This window comes from Centroberyx gerrardi, chromosome 19, assembly GCF_048128805.1.
Source record: "Centroberyx gerrardi isolate f3 chromosome 19, fCenGer3.hap1.cur.20231027, whole genome shotgun sequence".
Taxonomy (NCBI): domain Eukaryota; kingdom Metazoa; phylum Chordata; class Actinopteri; order Beryciformes; family Berycidae; genus Centroberyx; species Centroberyx gerrardi.
The window spans coordinates 1,392,120-1,415,681 of record NC_136015.1 but is presented as its reverse complement, the minus strand read 5'-3'; the positions used below and the strand labels follow the sequence as shown (position 1 = coordinate 1,415,681).

General features: G+C 43.4%; 1 protein-coding gene across 1 annotated transcript; it reads left to right on the top strand.

Annotated features, from left to right (window-relative positions):
* Window positions 1-2,693: 2,693 nt before the first annotated feature.
* Window positions 2,694-22,811, top strand: thap7 (THAP domain containing 7). Its single transcript, XM_071910594.2, has 5 exons — window positions 2,694-2,735; window positions 7,994-8,073; window positions 16,173-16,310; window positions 16,564-16,674; window positions 20,624-22,811. Exons 2-5 carry the CDS (start codon window positions 7,994-7,996, stop codon window positions 22,224-22,226), a joined length of 1,932 nt encoding a protein of 643 aa, XP_071766695.1. The 5' UTR covers window positions 2,694-2,735; the 3' UTR covers window positions 22,227-22,811.
* The last annotated feature ends 751 nt before the right edge of the window (window positions 22,812-23,562 follow it).

Sequence of the window (23,562 nt, the reverse complement as noted above, 5' to 3'; positions counted from 1 at the left end):
CTGCACAGCCCCCCTCCATTTCTACTTGGCTTAAGGATGTAATGTTCTTTCTTAAGCTTGAGAAAATTAAGTATTCTCTGAGGGGTTCAAATGATAAATTTGTTACAAAGTGGCAACCATTTATATCATCCTTTAATGCTCTGCAGAGGCTTCCTTCTGATGAGATGCTGTAACTTTAATGATTATAGATACTGAGTCACTTTATCGCCACTGACCTTACATTGACAGTATGCAGTCCGGGCAATTTGCAAGTTTTATTTTATTTATTTTTTTCTACTTCTATCATCCTATTTAGTTTGTGCATCTCCACTTGTATGTTATGTTACTCTGGCAATTAGCTGTGGGGTCTGTGTATCAGTGTATGTGTGACGGTTTTGTAATATGTTGAATTTCATGCATACTTGTACACTCAGGGTTCACTTTGCCCATTACCTCTATTAAGAAATTGATGTTTGAAATATTGTGTAACTACTGTGATGACTATTTTGGCAAATTTGAATAAAAATATATTTGAAAAGATTATAGGAGCAGGGGCGGAAATTACGGGGGGGACAGGGGGGTCCGGACCCCCCCTTCCTGGGTCTAACAGAGAGTTGTCCCCCTCAATATATCATTGTAAACATAACTATATAATTTTAAATAATATAATAATATGCACTGAAAGCACTTGTGCTAATTATAGACGCAAAACAATGCGTTTTTAAGTTTCGAAAGATTGCGTCCCCCCTCATACGCCTCACAGTGGTTTGGTCCACTGCCTACCTGACTCCCCGAACCCCCACACACACACATGAACCCCCCCACACACACACATTAGCCCTCGGTACGAGTGTCTGTGGAGGATCTCTGGAAGTGTGTCAGTGGTGGCAGACCTCCAGTAAGAAGCTACTTTGCAAAGGTTAACTTAAAACAAAGGATGTGTCAGACATTTTTCTTTACTTCTACCACTCAATAGAATAAAACACATTCACAACTGTAACCAGACTACATTTTGTTCGCTCCATTACCTCGCGGTTGAATCTTGTGCGTCAGCGTGTTGGTACGGAGCAGCCGCGTCTCCTAATGCATGTACGTCTATGGAGGCAGGAGGTCTATCCACAATTAAAATCATCATAACTCACTGAATTTTCGACCGATTTTCAAGCGGTTTGGTTTGTTACAAATGCCAGACATGTATTTATGATACAGGATACTTGGTTAAATTAAAATGCGGGTTTTCATACCAAAATACTTTATCTTTTGTAGATGGTAACAGTAATATTTCTATAATATAATATTTAAGATTAACTTACCCTATGTAATTAGGTTCTAAGTCTATTATTTTTTTCTTACTGCATGTAAAATGGCTGCCACTATGTTATTTTGTTCATAATTTTGGAAATAAATGAAGACTTAATTAATAAAAAAGACATAATTACAACAAACATTATGTTAAAATATAAGTAAGTTTCTGGCAGGCTTCATAGCGTTCTGGACTTTTACACACTGACAGCAAAACATTAGAGATCTGCTTTTTCGGGAAAACTAAATCTAATTAGGCATATATTAGCTTTAGTTCAGTTAATGGGTGTTGCATCTCACCTACTACTGTAAATAACCTGCATGCTGTGTGTGTGTGTGTGTGTGCGTGTGCGTGTGTGTGTGTGTGTGTGTGTGTGTGTCTATTTGTCAGCCAGTCAGTTAAAATGGCAGAGAAAAGAAAAACAGACATCCGATCATTTTTCAGTGCACCGAAACGCCAAGTAGAAAGACCCCAGTAATATCAAAGGCAATTTGATAAAATCTTCATAAGAAAGGAATGAAGTGCTTATGGAAATGTTTCATAATGGACCTCTATATACATTTAATACAACAGTACTTTTAGAGGCACCTTTGGTGTCCCCTTCAGGAATTGCTCTTGAGAAATTTTTCTGTTTATTGTCCCCCCCAACAGTGAAATGAAATATCCGCCCTTGTATAGGAGCATCCAACTGGTCTATGCGATCAGTCAGGTTGAAGGGACTTTCGAACATGTAATTATGCAGTGTGGAGAATATAAACAGGGAAGAGAACAAATGAAACAGGGATTCAGAAAGGCGGGAATTCAGGATTTTACATTGAAGACAATGAATTTATCAAGTGGCACATGTTGCAGAATACTTTTCTTATTGATTTTATTAGTCAAACAGGATTAAAAGGTAGAATTTAGTCTCTGGGCCACACTCCGAAGCAGAAGGTGGCGGTAATGACGCTGGTTGCCAACCGCCGTTAAAAGACGAGACAAAGAAGAAGAAGAGAAAGAAGTCGTTGAGAGGCAACATTATAATGTTAAGCCCAAAAATAAAAGAGGAATTTACCTCTCTTGGCAATAGTAGGGATGACGTTAAAAATCAAAACGTGTGTTAAGGAAAGATGTAAGCTAAAGCTTGTGTCAATATGATTGTGAAACTTGTGTGATGCTTAATTGTAAAATCTATTATGAATAAAAGAGTATTCTGAAAATAGTCTTAGCCTAATTTAGTTGGAAGCTTTAGATTTTTTTTGGAAAACATTGGCGGGGAAAGAAAAACAGCTTTATGAAGCTTTATGGAAGTTACAAAAATGTCAATCAAAACTTACAAAAGTTCCAGCAGAGGGCAGCGATAAGAGCGATACGCTGAAGCATCTAGACTGCCGCAAAGTAAAGTAAAAGAAGAAGTCGTTGCAAGGAAGGAAAGGACAGCCATCTTCGTGAGGTCGAAAGCTTCAGTGCAGAGGTAATATTTCAAATATTTAATTATTAATGTAATTATCAGAGTAGTTACATAGTTGACTCGCGGTGTCGATGTATTGAAGTAGTACAGAAACTGAATTAAACTATACAGACGCTTCGCCATCTGACGTTAACGACAGCTCAGCCATTTTACGTTAGCTATCGTGGCAAAGTTGGTCCGCTGCAGAACAACACTGCCATACAGCCGTAGGAGTGAAAATGCGTCTTTACATTTTCGCACATTTAGTACAATTAGTACAATTATCAATATTTTACCGATTGTAAATGTAACTGTCAGTTATGTAAAATCCAGCTGGGATGAGGAGGCGCTGTGCTTCACATCAGCTCCACCTATGCAGTGGTCATTAACAAACCAAGCATCATCTCACTTTATTCCCCTCGTCAGTTAATATAGAACCTCCTTGTCAGTGAGGTTTTTAAAAAAAACAAACCCATTTATTCTGCATAGTCAAGATACAAACAATCCATACAAACATGGCATGGAATAGTCTACAATCAAGTAAGTTATAAAAATCGTTGCAATTACATAATACACTTTGGGACATTACAAGAAATTAAATGAAGACCATATAGGCTACAGATTTCTACCTGAGATAAACTTTATAGCGTTATTATTGGCAGAAAACTCATGGATTTAAAATAGGATACTGTTCGGTTTCCTTGGCAAACACAGAAAAGAGGTTGTCCTCTTGTATACTTAATTTTACATTTAGTTACGTAATAATTACATTAAAAAGTATTGTTTTATATATCTACTGTTGTAAGGAAGCCGGTGAAAACATTTTGACCAAAAGAGAGAAATCCCTACGAATGTTGTCAATTATGAATCTAGAGATATCTTTCCATAGATTTTTGTAAATGTGCAGTCTTTGGATGTCCCTCTTGACTTTTATGCAGACTTTAATTAATACATTTCTATTTAATAAGTCTGACTTTTGGAATTGTAGTTTGTGTATGTATAACCCCAATTTTGCTCTGTTTATATCCTATTCTTTTGATGTATCTTATTACTGCTTGCAGTTGACAGCCCAACTTCCCCACAGAGATAAATATAGTTTCATCCAATCTAATCAAACTTTATAAGGTAGCCATTATTCTTTTTTTAACATTTTTAGTTGCTGTCGGTCGAAAATACATGTCCTAAATGTCAACTTTTCAGGAATTAAGAAAAACAGCCTTAATTTTGCTTGACCACCAGGCATTTGAGAGTTCATCCAGTGGGTTTTGAAAGGGTTTCATACACAAAGGAGTCACAGTTTTTTCAACCCATAGAGGACCATGTAATCCTTCAATTTAAGTTAAATCATGAAAATCATCAAAATTGGAATTACAAGGTTTTCACACAACAACAGTGATATGTTACCTGTTACCCACATCTAATTTTCAATAATGTGAAGAACTTACAGTGCACATCTGCAGCCATTATTCTCAGTATGTTCAATAGCCCCTATCACACATGGAACTTTACCAGTAATGTTACAATGTCTTGAGCAGTGAAATTTGGAGGAACTGATATACTGACATTTCGACACCGGCTCCTATTCACACATGACCCCTGTGCCATTAAATTTACGGAGCAGGCTGCATGTGTAAAAGGGGCTAATATGTTGTGATCACTGTCTGTATTATCTTCAGTACTTTGTATGTGTATGTAGGCCTAGTACCCCACCCTCATCCACCTTCACTGGCTCCCGGTCAAGTCCCGCATCTCCTACAAAATCCTCCTCCTCACCTACAAATCCCTCCATGCCCTCGCCCCCCAGTACCTATCTGACCTCCTCCACCCCTATACCCCGTCCCGGAATCTGCGGTCCTCAGACATGGGTCTGCTCTCCACCCCCCACACCAGCCTGCGATCTTTTGGGGACAGAGCCTTCAGTGTAGCAGCCCCCACCCTCTGGAACTCTCTCCCGGCAGAGATCCGCAACGCCCCATCTTTGGCCACTTTTAAAAAAATCCTGAAAACCCACCTGTTAACCAAGGCCTATGGCCTCTAGTTAACTCTCTCATCCCCGGCAATTATTGCTATTATTATTTTCTGTTCTTGTTTTATTTGTTTTGTCTGCCTCACTGTGTAAAGCGTCCTTGGGTCTCTTGAAAGGCGCTATATAAATCTAAGTTATCATTATTATTATTATTATTAGTATGCGTTAAAGTCTTGCCCACTGCCAAAACCTGCTTGGATCCGAGAAGACAGACAATGGCGATTTACCATAGAGGAAAACCCCAAAAATTGTATCTTCTTATGAGCAAACAATGACACAACCTCACTACAAAACAATGTTTTTCATATGTAAGTCTACTATGGAAAATTATTGTTTTTAACAGGGGTTTCACCAAATTTTTGAGTGGCCAGCTAAGCTAATTTTTTTCTAGTTAATCTTTTTTAATTGTTAATGTTTAATGTACTTTCTTGAGTCACTGCCAGAATTTGGCAGTGACAACCGAATTGAGTGAATGCGCATATGTATGGTACACACTGGAGCAGACTGGAGTAACATTACTGTGTATGCAGGGGTAACAGGAGTCACTTTCAAATTAACAATGATAATGTTACGTAACGTAAAGAGTGTTGCACTTTACAGTGTTTCCTCTAGGATTTTTTTTAGCAGCGGGGGGAAAGGGTTTTGTTGTACCTGGGTGGTACGCGCGCGGTCGGAGTGAATATCAATAGGTAATTAAAAAATATGAAATAAATTGACACTTGACTGCAAAACAAACTTTAGAACATACTCCACTCTCCTCACTTTCTGCCCTCTCTTCTGCTTCACTCTGCTCTCCTGCTCCACTCGCCTCCACTGCTCCTGCCTGTCTACTTGTCTAGTAAGGTTACATCTGAGAATGAGTAACGTTAGAATTCTCTCAAATCACAAATATTTGATCACGCAACCAGTAAGAACATTAAAATATTGTAGTAGCCACCACTAACGTTACATAGAACCAGAAGGCATTTCTTTCCCTTCAAAACTTCGGGGCATAGCTAAGAACCTTGAGCCCCTCCCTAGCTAAAGTAAAGTTACCTGACTATCTTCCTCATCGACATCAGGCATCTTTCTCTTCTTGGAGAAATATTTTAACAAACTCATCTGAAAATGCAATCAGGAATATTTTAATACATTGCTTATATAAACATCATTGGCAATTATTTTACAGACGGTTATTGAAGTAAGGCTGCGTTCACACAGCGTTTTTTCCCCAACTGCCAGCGCCCTTTTCTCATTAAAAGTAATGGGAAGCGGCCGCAAGGCGCACAAAAGGCGGCCGCTCCCGAAAATGGCTGCAGCCGGTGTTTTTTTTTTTTTTGAGTGGAGCGCTTTCAAAAGTTGAGAAATGGGTTTTTTTTTTTAGTTGAGAAATGTTCAACTTTTCAGAAAAGCGCCGGGTGACGTGAACTGCTTTTTCCCAGCCGACCAATCGCGATGACAGAGACACAGGCCGTTTCCCATAGCAACGACAAATATGGAGTAAGTGAAAGTGCCGGTGGAGAAATTGGACGTTGTAATAAGTGAATTTCCGTTACCGCAACAGCGATCTTAAAGGCAGTATGGATTATATTGGACATGTATTGGAAATATCTGGTAAGCCTTTGCTTGTTGCACAACACTGTTCTGTCTGCTAGAAGTGAACCAGCTGGTTAGTGAGATAGCAGCTGCTCAGCTAACATCAGGTGACGTTGCCGTGATCCGCTTTTTATTTCTCCTCACAAAAAGCGCTCCAGGCAGCGCTTTTTCCACATCAAAAAACGGTATGTGTGAACGCAGCCTTTTAATCTACCTTTCTCTCTCTTCTCTTTCTTTTTCTCTTCTTTCTTTCTCTCCCTCTCGTCTCGGCCGGGTGTCGCCACGTGTCGCCACTTCTGTATCCGTCGTTTCAAATTAAAAGCCCTCTGCAGAGTCGTGTAATTGCGATTTCATGACATTTCATAAAATTCTGAAGCAGTGGCGGCAATAATTTTGCAGTGGCGGGCCGCCGCTGCAAAATGTATATAACGGAAACTGTGCCTTATGTCACATAACAACCAGTTGTCCAGTCCGGTTCTGCTACACACTACTCGGACTAACCAAAACCGCTCTCAAATTTGGTAGTCAGTACCTGATTTTTTCAGGTAGTGAGTTCAGTTGTAGAATGTGGTTGTCACTCAAGTTAATAACTGAACTGTGTGTGAACTTAAAGGATAATGCTGGTGTTTTTTAATGCATTTCTTACCATCAACAAATCCCATGAAAATAACAAAATCAACAATGCGTTTGCTCTACTCCCGTTACTTTCCGACTTCCCACGTACTCTTTTTAGCCTTCAACCCGGAAGTCATTGGCTCCAATTGTAAGCTAAAAACCTTTAAATACAGCTCACAAAGACATAGTTTCAATTTTAAAAATCGCTAACTGTTACCATGAAAAGTCAGGCTAGTGTAGTTATTACAAAATCAAATTCAAATGGGAACAAATTCTTCATTATGCCGGGGACTATTTTCAGCGCTACGGAACTACTTTCCTGAGATCGCAAACGTGTTTGCGGTCAGCTTATTAAGTTGTTTGAGGAAAAAGTCAGCCAGCCCGGTGCATCGCAATGATGAAATATGCTGCCCAGAGCAACGGCATGGCTCTTTGACATGTTTTTAATCATTTTTTTAATACAATGGAGTTCTACGGCTACTGGGACATGGCTTCATTGGGCAGCCGCTACATGGACGAGACTTGTTGGCAAAACAAAATCATTGCTGATTTAGTTATTTTCATGGGATTTGTTGACGGTAAGAAATGCATTAAAAAACACCAGCGTTATCCTTTAACAGGATTGAGCTCTCCAATGAGGAGTGACAACCCTATTTAGGTGCAGTGAGTACGTGGCCATTTCTGGAGTTAGGGGGGGGGGGAGTCTAAAGAGGCTATTGACTGAACAACGTGATGTTAATTCCATTCTGGTCCTTGATTTTGATGAAAGGTCAGGGGGGCTTCTGTTTTAGGAGGGTGTGTTAAAGCCCCAGTATGCAAGTGTTATGACCATCATTCCATCATTATTGGATCTCAGTTCTGTGAGTGCAGTAGTAATCAGCAGAGAGATCCAGTCTTGCTCTGAGAAGACTAAAATATTATTTTAGTATTTTAGTGTTCTCCGCATTCTTGCATAGTGTTCTAATTGTTAATTACAAGATTTTGTGACGTGTCCATCAAAATACTGAGCAGTAAGCAGAATACATGATTCACTACAGTTTTATCTCTATTCTGTATTGCTTTTCAGATGCCAAGACATTGTTCAGCAGGTGGCTGCAAATCTCGGGACAATCGTGAAACTCGCAAGGCTGGTATCACCTTCCACAAGTGAGAATTTTTTCCCATTACATCGTCACTTGTAGTGCATAAGCAGGTTCACAAGCATCTAGGTTTTAAAGACTTATGTTGTAGCTATCTGTTGTGCCATCTCTGTGGTATTCGACTTTTACAGGGTAGCATTGTCACGATACTAGAATTTGGATACCAGTGATTCCCACACAATGTTAATATTTGGACCCCATAAATTTCTTTGTTTTTTTGTTTTGATTCATTTCGGGTGCTGTCATGCATGGGCGTCTGCGTAGACTATCCTTTAGTGTGAACGGGCTCAAGATTTCCAATTTAAGATAAGATAGCACTTTATTGGGTCGTTTAGCCCGACAATTTTTTCAAACACGTTTGATTTTGGTTGGGCTTGTCTAGTGTGAAGCGGTGCAAGACTCACCAAGACTGAAATCAGAGTGACACTGGCAACAGCCAATGGGAGTTTACAGGGAGAAGAAAATGAACCGGAAGAGAAGTCACGTTTAACAACAACAGTGCCCACTCATGTAGATAACTTATATCAGCAAGATTCCTCTTGCTCAACTATTAATGAATTGCTATACAATTTCATTTGGAGGGTTAAATCTCTGTGTAAAAAGATACAAGATATAAAATGCCAGCATGCCTGGATCCGTCCACATAAATATGCAAATACATTAGGATGGCTGCCATGGTGTGTTGGTGCACACTGCTTTGTGTGTTTTTGTGTGTTAACTCTGTTTTTTGTGACACAACACGGATTACCTTCACGACGGAAGAGATGCTGAACATCAGGGCCACACTTCCATTCGATTTATGTCCCACTTTTCATGTGTCTTCCGTGGAATTATTGGACATTCTGGTCAAAGGTGCCGTGGCCCTTGGTCAAGCAGTGAGACGCAGACCGAGGGGAAAACGAGCTGGAGCTCTGGTGCGCCTCCTCGGAGACGAGGATTACGCACGGCACTCCCAGGAATATTCCTCTCCAATGTTCGCTCACTGTGCAACTGGTATCCAAGTAACATCTGGTATCCAAGATGGCGCCGCGGATGGCTGCCTCGGTGTGTTGGTGCGCATTGTTTTGTCTTGTTTTGTTTGTAAACTCAGTGTTTTGCTACTGTACCAGGAGCTCTTTCACCAGAAAAGAGCTCATGAACATCAGGGATTCAACCCCTGAGGATTTATTTCCCACTTTCATCGCCCCATCTGTGGAATTACTGGACATTCTGGTCAAAGGTGCACTCACCTTTGTTAACACAGTGAAATGCCGGAGGAGAGGAAAACGTGCCGGTGCGCTTGTGCGTCTCCGCCGACGCGGACTTCGCACACCGTTACAGGGAATATTTCTCTCTAACGTGCGTTCACTGGGAAACAAACTGGACGAACTTCAGCTACTGTTGGGGAAGAACAGAGACTTTTCTTCATCTTCCGTTCTGTGCTTCACGGAGACGTGGCTGTGTGGATCGATACCGGACTCTGCGCTGCAGCTGGCAGGATTCCAACTCTTCAGAGTGGATCGCCACACGGAACTTTCCGGCAAGATGAAAGGTGGAGGTATCTGTTTTTATACTAACAGTGGATGGTGTAAGGATGTGTCAGTGATTCTACAGCACTGTTCTCCTGATCTGGAATCATTTTTCATAAACTGTAAACCCTTCTACTCCCCTCGTGAGTTTGTTTCATTCATTTTGGTCGGTGTTTACATTCCACCACAGGCCAACGTGCAGGAGGCACAGCGCATGCTCGCCGACCAGATACTGTGTGTGGAGCGGACAAACTCGGATTCCTTAGTTATTGTCATCGGTGACTTTAACAAAGGAAATCTCACCCATGATCTCCCCAAATACAGACAGTTTACTAAATGCCCGACCAGAGAGGAGAACATTCTGGATCACTGTTACACCACAGTAAGCAGTGCCTATCACGCCTTCCCCCGCGCTGCACTGAGACACTCTGACCACATCATGATCCACCTGATTCCTGCATACAGGCAGAAATTAAAGCTCTGCAAACCTGTGGTGAGGACATCAAAAAAGTGGACCAGTGAAGCTGTGGAGGATCTTCAGGCGTGCTTGGACTGCACTGACTGGGAGGTTTTCAGGACTGCTACTAACAGTCTGGATGAGTACACAGAGGCTGTGACGTCATACATTAGCTTCTGTGAGGACAGCTGTGTACCATCACGCACCACAGTGAGGTACAACAACGACAAACCCTGGTTCACAGCCAAACTCGGACAACTAAGGTCAGAGAAGGAAGAAGCGTTTAGGAGTGGGGACAGAGACAGGTTTAAAGAGTCAAAGTACAGGTTTAGCAAGGCGGTGAGAGAAGCTAAACAACTGTACTCCAACACCAGTTCTCAGCCAACGACTCTGCTTGGAAAGGGCTCAGGCAGATCACCAACTACAAACCTAGAGCCCCCCCACTCTGCTAACGACTTGCGCCTGGCCAACAACTTGAATGAGTTTTACTGCCGCTTTGAAAGACAATGGGACAGTCCTGACACCTCTCCACAGCTGCCCACCTCAGAGCCCCCCTCCCCCCCACCACAGTGACGACTCTCTCCATCCTGGAGAGGGACGTTAACAGGCTTTTCAAGAGACTGAACCCCCGCAAAGCAGCCGGGCCAGACTCTGTCTCTCCATCCACCCTGAAGCACTGTGCTGATCAGCTGTCTCCAGTGTTCACAGACATTTTCAACACCTCACTGGAGACATGCCACGACCTCTACCATCATCCCCGTCCCCAAAAAACCAAGGGCCACAGGACTTAACAACTACAGACCCGTCGCCCTGACGTCTGTGGTAATGAAGTCATTTGAGCGCCTTGTGCTGTCACACCTCAAAAACATCACTGACCCACTCCTGGACCCCCTGCAGTTCGCCTACAGAGCCAACAGGTCTGTAGACGATGCAGTAAACATGGCCCTCCACTTCATCCTCCAGCACCTGGACTCCTCAGGAACCTACGCCAGGATCCTGTTTGTGGACTTCAGCTCTGCCTTTAACACGATCATCCCGGCTCTGCTACAGGACAAGCTCTCCCAGCTGAGTGTGCCTGACTCCACCTGCAGGTGGATCACAGACTTCCTGTCGGACAGGAAGCAGCACGTGAAGCTGGGAAAACACGTCTCTGACTCCCGGACCATCAGCACCGGTTCCCCTCAAGGCTGCGTTCTTTCCCCTCTACTCTTCTCCCTGTACACCAACAGCTGCACCTTCAGTCATCAGTCTGTCAAGCTCTTGAAGTTCGCGGACGACACCACCCTCATTGGGCTCATCTCTGGTGGGGATGAGTCAGCCTACAGGCGGGAGATCGACCGCCTGGTGTCCTGGTGCAGACTGAACAACCTAGAGCTCAACGCTGTAAAGACAGTGGAGATGGTTGTGGACTTCAGGAAGAACCCGGCCCCACTCACCCCCATCACCCTGAGAGACTCCCCAGTCGACACTGTGGAGTCTGTCCACTTTCTGGGCACCATCATCACCCAGGACCTCAAGTGGGAGCTGAACATCAGCTCGCTCACCAAAAAAGCACAACAGAGGATGTACTTCCTGCGGCAGCTGAGGAAATTCAACCTGCCAAAGACGATGATGGCGCACTTCTACACCTCCATCGTTGAGTCCATCCTCCCCTCCTCCATCACCATCTGGTACGCTGCTGCTACTGCCAAGGACAAGGCAGACTGCAGCGTATCATTCGCTCCGCTGAGAAGGTGATTGGCTGCAATCTGCCATCTCTCCAGGACCTGTACGCCTCCAGGACCCTGAGGCGAGCAGGAAAGATTGTGGACGACCCCTCCCACCCTGGACACAAACTTTTTGAAAAACTCCCCTCTGGCAGGAGGCTGCGGTCCATCAGGACCAAAACCTCACGCCACAAGAACAGTTTCTTCCCGTCTGCAGCTGGCCTCATCAACAAGGCCCGGGATCCCCACTGACACGGACCCTTACCCCTTCCCCCCATAGGCACTACACGTTACAGTAACGTACAGTCTCCACATCTGACTCAATGCGTTACATTTATGCATTCTGTACAGTGAACATTCCTCTGGTCAATATTTTGCACATTCCTGCACTAACTGTACAGCTTTTCCATTTCACTTTAATAGCAGATATATTGCACATTTTTTATTATATTTTTTCATATTCTGTATTGTAAATATCTTTTGTTTTTTATATTTATGTTCTTGACTTTGACTTGCAGTACTTGTTTTTTACTTCTACTTTCTTATTTTTCTCCATGTTTATTGTATGCACCTACATACCAAGGCAAATTCCTTGTATTGTGAACTTTACTTGGCAATAAACCTGAATCTGATTCTGATTCTGAACAAAATCGCTGAACTGCTCCTACTGGTTAAGACGAATAGAATAGACTTTCTCTCTCTTCTGTTTTGAGTCGTGGCTGAGTGGAACTACACCGGACTCTGCCTTGCAGCTGCCCGGCTTCCAACTTTTAAGCGCGGATCGTGAATCTACACTCTCGCACAAGACTAAAGGTGGAGGGATCTGTTTCTATAGCAACATAAACTGGTGCAATGATGTGACAGTGATCCTGCAAACTTGTTCTCCCGACCTGGAGTCATTTTTTATCAACTGCAAACCGTTTTACTCTCCCCGCGAATTCACTTCATTCATACTGGTCGGTGTTTACATTCCTCCGCAAGCCAACGTGCGGCTGATCAGATATTAGGAGTGGAGAGAGAGAACCCGGACTCCCTGGTAATTAAAAACACAAACTCCTAAAATACAAACAATTCATCAAATGCCCGACCAGGGAGGAGAACACACTGGATCACTGTTACACTACTATCAACAGTGCTTATCACGCCGTCACCTGCGCTGCACTGGGAGAATCTGACCACTGCCTGATTCCTGCATACAGGCAGGAATTAAAACTTTCTAAACCTGTTGTGCAGAGATCCAAGAAGTGGAGCAGTGAAGCAGTGGAAAAACTGCGTGAGTGCCTGGACTGCACAGACTGGGAATCTTTCAGGTCTGCCACCAACAGTTTGGATGAATATACAATTGCTGTGACATCATATATCAGCTTCTGTGAGGACAGCTGTATCCCAACTCGCACCAGGGTGAGATACAACAACAACAACAACAAGCCCTGGTTCACAGCAAAACTCAGTCAGTTATGCTTGGAAAAGGAGGCGTTCAGGAGTGGAGACAGGGACAGGTTTAGGGACAGGGACAGGCCAAGTACTCGTTTAGCAAGGCAGTGAGGGAGGCTAAACGACAGTACTCCAAGAAACTGGAACATCAGTTCTCAGCCAGTGACTCCTCGTCAGTCTGGAAGGGACTACAGGAGATTACCAGCTACAAGATCAAATCCCCCCACTCCTCCAACAATCTCCGACTGGCCAACGACCTGAATGAGTTCTATTGTAGATTCGACAGAGAAGGTGGCAGTCCTGACTCCAATCCACATAACCAACCCCCCGCCCCCAGCCCCCTACAATAGACACCACTCACACATCTGATACATTTGTGTCAGACAGCCTGGACCGCAATCCACACAACCAGCCCCAGTCCCCTACAATGGATACCCCTAACACATTCGACCCAGACAGCCCCTCCCCCCCCCCCCCCCCCGACACTCTGCCTCTCTCTGTCTGTGAGAGAGATGTTAACAGGCTCTTCAAAAGACAGAAACCCCACAAGGCAGCTGGACCTGACTGTGTCTCCCCCTCAACACTGAAACATTGTGCAGACCAGCTGTCTCCAGTATCCACGGACATCTTCAACACCTCTCTGGAAGTATGCAGAGTTCCTGCATGCTTCAAAACATCAACCATTATCCCAGTCCCCAAAAAGCCAAGGATCACAGGTCTTAACGACTACAGACCTGTCGCCCTGACCTCTGTGGTAATGAAGACCTTTGAGTGCCTTGTGCTGACCCACCTCAAGACCATCACAGACCCCACCCTAGACCCACTGCAGTTCGCCTACAGAGCAAACAGGTCTGTAGAGGACGCAGTCAACATGGCCCTGCACTACATCCTCAAACACCTGGACTGTCCTGGAACATATGCTAGGATCCTGTTTGCGGACTTTAGCTCCGCCTTCAACACCATCATCCCAGCTCTTCTCCAGGACAAACTCTCCCAGCTCAGCGTGCCCAACTCCACCTGCAGGTGGATCACTGACTTCCTGACAAACAGGAAGCAGCACGTGAGAATGGGGAAGCACATCTCAGATGCCCAGATCAGCAGCACTGGTGCACCACAAGGCTGTGTACTCTCTCCTCTGCTCTTCTCCCTCTACACCAGGGGTGCCCAAACTGTGGCCCGCGGGCCAAAACGGCCCGCAAAGACATTTGATTTGGCCTGCCAGAGGGTGGTCAGAAATATGAGATAATTTAGAATACATAAAAACCTGTGTATAAACACAACAGTATATTATTCCAATGGCAAAAATACGTGATTCATATAATTTGTTACATTATAAATATGCAGCCTAATGATTCTAACGTTGCGCAGTGTGTATTGATAGTTTTCCCACGGCGCAGCCAAGGGCATCGAGAGGCATATTCAGGTCAGGCAGGCAGTCGGTCAGCAGTTAGTTACGCTTCCTGAGATGGCCTCTACAGGGCAGCTGTGGCTTAGAGATGAGCAACGGGAGACAGAGCCTCCTGTTGTGAAGACTAAAGTGAAACTTAACATTCCACAATTAGCTCCAGACTTGCCAAACGGGATTTGTAAACAGTAACCTGATAATAGTCTGCCCTACAAACTTAACGGTAGGTAACGTTATTACCTTGTGTTATTTAAGTAACGTTAGTGGAATTATTGAATTGAATTTGAAGTGAACACGCGCTGTGGGCCTGTAAGGGCCTGGGCACCATCATTTCCCAGGACCTCAAGTGGGAGCAGAACATCAGCTCCATCATGAAGAAAGCCCAGCAGAGGATGTACTTTCTACGGCAACAGAAGAAATTCAACCTGCCGCAGAACATGATGGTGCAGTTCTACACAGCCATCATCGAGTCCATCCTCACATCCTCCATCACCATCTGGTTTGCTGCTTCTACTGCCAGGGACAAGTCCAGGGTGCAACGGATCATGCGCTCTGCAGAGAAGGTGATCGGCTGCAACCTGCCTTCTCTCCAAGAACTGTATGCCTCCAGGACCAGGCAGCGGGCAGAGAAGATCATGGCTGACCCTTCTCACCCCAGTCATCTCATCTTTGAGAGACTGCGGTCTATCAAGACCAGAACCTCACGGCACCACAACAGTTTCTTCCCCATGGCAGTGGGGCTTACAAACAATCCCCGTCTTTCACTGACTCTATGAGCACAATTCCATACAAATTGTACATCTGTAAATACATAGTCGTATCTATCGTATTTGTACCCTTGTAAAAAGCCCCACGCTGACCCACTTAGTCACCACACTTAATGTATATACTGTATATATATATATTTTTTTTTTTTTCAGGAATCTCTTCTTTTTTTCTTCTTTGTATCTGATATTTGATATTTAAATTCTATTTGTAAGCTTGATTGCTGCTTATTTGTCTGTCTAAATGCTTGTATATTGCACTGCACCAACTTCACCAAGTCAAATTCCTAGTATGTGAAAATGTACCTGGTGAAAATAAACCTGATTCTGATTCTAGTCAGTCTGAGCTTCAACTGCAATTAACTACCTAGTAGGATAGAAAACCAGGAGTACTCTGGGTCCTGAAGACCAGGATTGAGAATCACTGCCATAATTCATTGCACATTTGTGCTCCTTTGTGTCACAGTGAGAATGGGACTGCGTCTCTCTCTCTCTCTCTCTGTGTTTGTTTGTGGAACACGTGCGATTGTGTACATCCCCTTCTCAAATTTGCTGAGCATGCGGCAGCAGATCGAATGGGGAGGGGAAGAGGGGGTCTGTTTGCTCTACTCTTGTTAGTCAATAGCGGATGGTGTCCTTTTCTCAGATGGATCAAAAAAATAGAAAATTATTAAAATGGGGCTCCAAATATACCTGGGCGGCCCAGATAAAACTTGCGTGTGGGAAACACGGAGTATTCAAATTTTGCAACAGTATTGAAATTTTGATTATCATGACAACACTTGCTGGGAAAAATGTCATTTTGTAGTCAATTTGCCAATATTGTGACCAGATTACCAAAGGGAACAACTCGGAGGAACCTATGGATCACCAATTCCCATCGCACGGACCTGTGGGATCCCCAGACAGACTTTGTCTACTTCTGTTCTAAACACTTCACCCCAGAAAGCTTTGAACTCACTGGATGCAGGTCTGTATTGCCATGTTCCATTAGAGACAGTTTTTTGTGGTAAAACATTCACTTTTAATTGCAGTTAGTGTTGGAGTTGGCCTTTCCAAACTCCAATGAAACCAGATGTTAATAGTTTAACTTTCATTCATCTCTCATTGATCATTAATACAAAATATGGACCTGCAGTATAACTATATTTGAGCCTTTACAATGGAAAGATATCAGACCAAAATATGTATGACAGACCTTCTCACCCATTATCTTTTCATAGTGGGATCCGAAGACTGAGGGAAGATGCGTTTCCAACAATATTTGAATCTTCTCCAGAAGCCAAACGCAAAGGACCATGGAGGCCTCGAAAACGAGAAAACATTCATGTCAGGTACTAGGGCTGCAGCTATCGATTATTTTAGTAATCGAGTATTCTACCGATTATTCCATCGATTAATCGAGTAATCGGATAAGAAATACTTTTGCTTTATTAAAGAGCAATAGTAAATATACAAAAGAGAAAAGCTGTCCGCACGAAGCTGTCCATACGACACTGTGATTTACTGAAAACGAGGTGAAATAATTATTATTATTGATATTTATTACTAGGCCTAAATATCATACAAGTTCATAAGACTGGCTAATGTACATTTATTTACTATGTTGAAGGGTTGCCCTACACCTGCTGACCCTACTCACTGCAATCAAACTAAACTGAATATACCTGCTGTATTGGACTGGTGCATTTTAGGCTCCAATTGCTACTTACACCACCTGATATTTTGCTTTCTGGGGTATTTTATGCATCACTGTGAGGGGAGTAGGTGTGTGTGTGTGTGTGTGTGTGTGTGTGTGTGTGTGACTATCATAATAATAACATGAATGAAGCTCAGGCTTTCACAAATTGACTGCAGCATTTTATTTTCTGTGGTTATTTTCTTGAGCAAAACTTAGCTAACTTAGGGACATCATAACTAGCCACCATATTGATTTACGTTCTTAACTAGCCATTACATATAGCCATAATTAACGTGCATTCTTTACTAGCCTTCATCTCATCCCGTTTTAATATTAAGTGCTGACTCCGCCCACCCGGGCCAGTTTCGGCGTATGCCGGTAGCAATTACAAGTGGACCCTATCCTACAGTCCCTGCTCTCAGCGGAGGGAGGGAGCTACATTGTGTGTGGGAAGCGCTGTGATCGTCAGACCTCTCTGGATTAGACAAGCAAGTAGAGAAAACCGGCATCAGCCGAACCAATTTATTGCCAAATGCTTTGGGATTCAACACATTAACATTGCTTCCCATGGTCAGAAAAAGTTGGCAGATTTGTCGCTAGTTGCTTTTGAGAAATAAAGTCGCCAGGGGGGTCTGAAAAGTCGCTAAGTCTAGCGACAAAGTCGCCAAAATCATCGATGCAAAGAATTTGCATCGATGATTTTTAGTAATCGAGTTACTCGAGTTTCTCGAGGAATCGTTTCAGCCCTATCAGGTACACAAAACCGAGTCACATTTTCTCATTGCTCATGAGCAGGATTTGGTGATGAATAAATAAGGCTCACCCGCCACACTGGCCAGTAACTTTTTGAGATGACATTTTAAATCCTTGGTTATATACATTCTTTGGTGCCTGTTCTCCACCGTACACTCTCTCGATCGTCAGGCAGGCTCCTTCACAAAGCATTAGTGACTAAACAGGGTTTCTGCTGTTGACATTCTGGTATGGCACACCACCGCACCTGTATTATTGCCACCACGGCACCCAGACCCGGCCTGTGTTTCGCATTTATTGTGTAATTTAACGGTACAAGAACTTTTGGTATGATGTGTCCTTTTTACAGCTTTTTTTAGATTTTGTTGATTGCTAATTTGATTCTGATTACATGCATTTTTGCTTGTGGTTAACAGACATTAAAACCATGAACTTACATTTTATGATTTTATGATTATTTATTTATATTTTCGTCTGTCCTGAAAATGCTATGGACAACAGCGTCCTGTGGGAATTCTATAGCCAGTTTGGAATTAAAATGGCCCTAAAAAAAATAGTCTCTCTCCTCACTTGATCAAAAAGTCCCAGAAGTGATTTTGTACTGGTCCATTGAAATGTAACTCACATTGTAGCCAGTCCCTGTCTGAGTAACAATGTGGGTGTTCCTTGTCAATGATCATATTTATACTGCGGGAAAAGGCCTTTGAATAGTTCACTGAAGCGGCTACACCACCAAATTCAGTGCGAACAATGCCATTTTTATGACGATTATGTGCACATTCACAAAGATCTTGTCTACAATGAACTATAACCAGTTTTCTTTTCCTTTTGGGACTTTTTTGTTATTACCATCATGATGGGATGTGCACCCTATCAAATATTCAGAATCTGAGAGTGCTGTTGGCCGGTGTTCTATAGCCAGTTCAGAGCGAGTTTCCCCTTCGATATCCTGCAGTCTCTTCATTTTATGAATCTGTCAACAAAGGCATTGCATACTGATGAATTGAACTGCCACTGATGCAGCCAACCCTTGTATGGATATCAGCTGTTCCTTGTCGATTGGTCCTAGTTACAGTGTGGGAAATGGCATCTTTATATTTCACTAGCTTGACACTCAAGTAAACTCAGCATGGAGGACTGCGAGTGCGAGCCAAATCTTTTGCGGGTGGCGGGCTTCACAGGAACAACACTGGAGTGGTAGGAAGGCCTTGAAACGACAACAAAAACACAGCCTAGGCCCACTCCTGTGTTTTTGAATGCAGAAATCTCTGCAGCGCGTGCGCCGTGAGCTGTTCACTTTGTTTCACTACCATTCAGCAATCCCTGATATTTACTAGTTATATTGTCATGTTCTTTTAATTTGGGTTAAATTCAAAAGGGTGCCCAGATCAGTTAAAGGTCCCATATTCTACATTTTCCAGTGTTTTATGTCTTGAGACCCTCTGTTCTGATTGGCTAACGTTTCAAGAGTGAAATGTGAGACACCACTGCGCTGGCAGCTACAGGTAGGGAAAACTCTCAGGTTAATTAACAATGGCAACCGCTCAACTGCTTTGAAAAAAACACTTTGTTAGCCTATTATTTCTTACAAAAATGATAATGAGCATACCTTTGTGACGCCACAAAGTTACGGAAGTCCAAACGGCTCATTTAGAGGCTCGGTTTGCGTTTTGATACTTTCACAATGTTTAGATAGCACATCCAACTCCTTTATAATCAAAGAGGCAAGGGAAATTCCGTTTTCCACAATATGGGACCTTTAAGTCGTATGCGGCTTTGTAAGGACATCCAAGTTGCTCACTATGCCACATTGCAATAACATTGGACCAAGGGAAAAGAATATTTATAAACTTCAAAGGGTTTGTATGAACACTAAAACAGCATCTCACCTCTCCAAGACCATTACCAACTCATACACATTAGGAGATGCACACATTTTCATGACTGTACCTGAAATGGCACATCACATATACCTGTTCAAATTCTTGCCACTTTTAAACATTTTAGCAAATCACTGCAACACCACATGGCCAATCAGCACTATACTTGTTCAGTGGCCATTAGGGCTGCCCTTTTACGACTACCAAATTTTGGAAAACTTAGCATTGCAGTTATGTCTAAACTGGAAAATGAGCTCTCCAGTTCCCAGCGTTGTTTGATTGGGCCAATAATGGAGGGTTTGCATTTTCTTGTGTCTGCTGATAGGCACACAGTTTGATGTTATGTGAATCTGTGCCTACATTATATGCCTTTTTGTGAGAGGCCACGCCCACCACCATGCCCCCCTTTGGCCAATTGGTATGACAAGTTAATCAGTTCTTCCTTGCCCAATGACCAATCTTCCCACAAAGTTTTGGGGAAATCCATCGATAACTTTTTGATATATCCTGCTAAAAGACAGACGGAAAGGGGCAAAAACATAATCCCCGTCCAACTCTGTTTGCAGAGGTAAAAATTGGCCCACGCCAATTTCTGCCTCAGCTTTAACAAATATGTTACAATAATGTGTATTTTGAAAAGACAGATAGTATTCCCTAATATTACAATGCATCATATCAACCTGGTAGCATCAAGTGGTAGCATCAGAACGTACTGATACACTAACGTGGCAGTAGTCATAATGGAACAGTAGTTTCAGTGTTCAGGCCAACTTTCCAAGTGGAAAGTTGACCTGAATGTCAACTCCTGCCCTATGTACTGTATAGAATAATTGTTAGAGTTGAGTATATAGTTAACATTTCACATTGTGGTTTTTAAATTGGAGCTTATAAATGAGGTTCTACTGTAATCTGAATGAGTGTCTCTGGATGCATGTGTGTCATAGCACTTTTGTTTTTTGTATTTTTTAGGAAGAATCCCCACTCATTGAAACCAGAGCCAGGTGACCAAGAGAGCATGCAAGAAGAGACTGAGGAGGCTCAAAATAAAGATGGAGAAAAAGTTCAAAAGTCAGTGCCACCATATAGGGGAAAGTGTGACCCAGATGTGGAGACTAATGTAAATATACTTGCCTCTTCTCAAGTTACTTCAGAAGCTGAGAAGCTCTCCCAGCAGGAATGTTGTCCTTCACCCCCACCGGTCTCTCGTCCCCTTTCCCCATCTCGTTACATGAGGCGCCTGCCCCCTCCTCCAGGATTCTACTTGCCAAAAGAGCACAGTTATGCTCAGCTCTGCCCCCTGCTGTGGAGGAGACGTTATGACCAGGCTATTGACTGCTTGGAGAAGGCCTTACGTCAGTTGCATGCAGCTAGGCGTCGGGAAAACAGACTACGGAGCACCCTCTTGCGGCTCCGTGAGAAACGCCTGAAGCACACTCTCCTTATTTCACGAGATGGATCCAAAAGTAGGGGAGGTTGGTTGCCAGCGGTGGAGAACAGACAATGCAGAGGAGGTGGAGATACAGCAGCTAGAGGTTCTTGCCTGGCTAACCAGGAGGAGAGCGAGATTGATGTAAAGTCTGAGGATATGGGGCTATTTGAGGACAGATCTGGGGAACAAATGGACTGGGGTGGGCATTTTCTTACAACTGACACCAACAACTGGCCTGAGGAGGAGGGGGGATACTGCTTTTATTGTGGAAGAGGTCGAGAGCACAATGGGGGCCGAGAAGCACACAGAGTTTCAAAGACTAGGAAAGATGGACAGCCTATAGTGCGCGATGGCTCATTGGGGTCTCATGTGAATGAGAGGGGTGAAGAGTGTGGCAAATTGCAACAGCTGCTGAAACGGTGTAAGGGTCAAAAGAAAGTACCTATGGCTAGTGAAGCAGGAGCATCACAGGAAAGTGGTGATAACTACCATGATTCTTGTGGCATGGCTGAAAGTGCTGCAGATCGGCAGATAGTTGGAAAAGATATAGAAACGACTTTAAATCTTCACAGCGGCTCAAACCTACCCATTCCCCAAGTCCTGCTGCAAACCCAAGGCCAAGGCGGCCTTCAGCAGATGACCCCTGCTGGACTGTCACTGCATGATACTCTTGTTCAGTGTTTGCATTCTGGCCAAGGATCTCGACAAGAGCTGCTCCTCTCAGGCTTGTGTGCAGGGGAGGCTGAACACACTGGTGAGGAACATCATGAAGAATTGCAGCAGCAGCTATTTTGGATACAGGACAGTGCGGAAGGACAGGTACTTCTATTGCCTGTCCCTTCTGAAGATGGGTTAAAGAGTGTAGTCAGGATGGAGGGAGTGGATGAAGATGCACAAACCATATTGGTGTCAGAAGTGGGTTTAAAAAGAGACTTTGGACACATGACAGAGGACAATGGAGACAAATGCTTAGAGAATCTGTCCAGAGAACTGAGAGTTGAAATGGCCTCTGATAATGGGCATGGTGAACAGCATTCTAATATAAACAGTACACCTATAGGAATTAGAGAAGATATGAGGGAGAAACTGAAGGAACACTTGGAGGGATTTCACCTTCAGCTGAGCAGTGAGTTTATTAACTGAAAATATGCTGTTATGTTAAGACTGATCATAACAGAATTACGGCCAATTTATGCCTCTGCGTTGAAGTGTTGCCGTCGTCTTTGCGGTGCCAGCTTAGCCACCGCCATCGCTTACGTGCACCTCCCCAAAATGTAACTGCTTATAGGGCGACACAAGACTGCAAGAACTGCGATTGGCCCGCTTCGGTTCATGTCCAGCGATAGTGAAGACAATGGAGAAGATCAAAGAGAGACTAGCTGCGAATATGTTCATTTGTAGGACACCTCATGTCCGATTATAAACCGATTATAAAGACTACCAGATGTCACTGAATTTGTGGCAAGAAATATCCCAGAACACAAGTTTCAGAGAATGTAAACACTACTACTTCTGTTATTACTTCCTTGTTAACAAAGCACGCCACTGCCATCTAGCATTTCGGTGGTCTACGTGCAGAATCACGAACGCAAAACCATAAATTCTCGCACTGCCGTAGGCACCTACGGCGGCACTTTAACGCAGAAGTGAACCTTGGCCTTCACCCTGTTGTTCCTGAAAAGTAACATTGATCAGTTTGTCATTGTCATTTTGTTGCCCCAGATTAAATATTTTTCTCTGTATGTATAAATTGTGCATTTTTTATGCCAGTAGAACATAGTACATGTAATGTAGAAGTGACAATGGATGAACTGAGAACATGTTGAGAGGTAGTTGGTAGGAATTTCAGAATATAGGGGTATCTAGGTTTAGCCCAATCTTCCTTACCACCTACCATGTGTTACCATCATCCTGCAAGAAGACCCCACATGTGTTCAGATACAGCAAGATTTAAAATGCAAAATGCAATCTTAAATTCGGAGGCTGTGGCTGAAGTTGAGGCACCAATTTGGCAAATCAATTATCGCAATAAAGATGATGACAAATCATGATGGTGGATGCAGTAGCATAGGTTGGTAGGCATACAACATCCACAGATCCACAGATAAATATGTTCTGTGACAGATTTTATAGTGGATTAACTGGATGATGCACCAAAAACATTATCCCATATAGCACTCCAGTCTATGACCCCCTCGCCCTGGGGCAAATCTTCTCTTTCTGCAGAGGGGTGTGCCATGAGGTTATCATAAATGTAAGAGACTGTTCCCTTTTGTGGTGTTCTCTCTATGAAAGACACTATAGGGTGGCTGGCTAAGTCAGATCCCCAGGTAACGTTGTATGACCTAAGCCTAAAGCCTCAGCCTAAAGTAGAAAAATAATTATTTTCTTGGGATACCAAGACGGAACTTTAAGTCTGGGAAGTCAAGAATTGATTGTTGACCTGAGACATCCTTCAATATTATCATGTCTTTTTGAG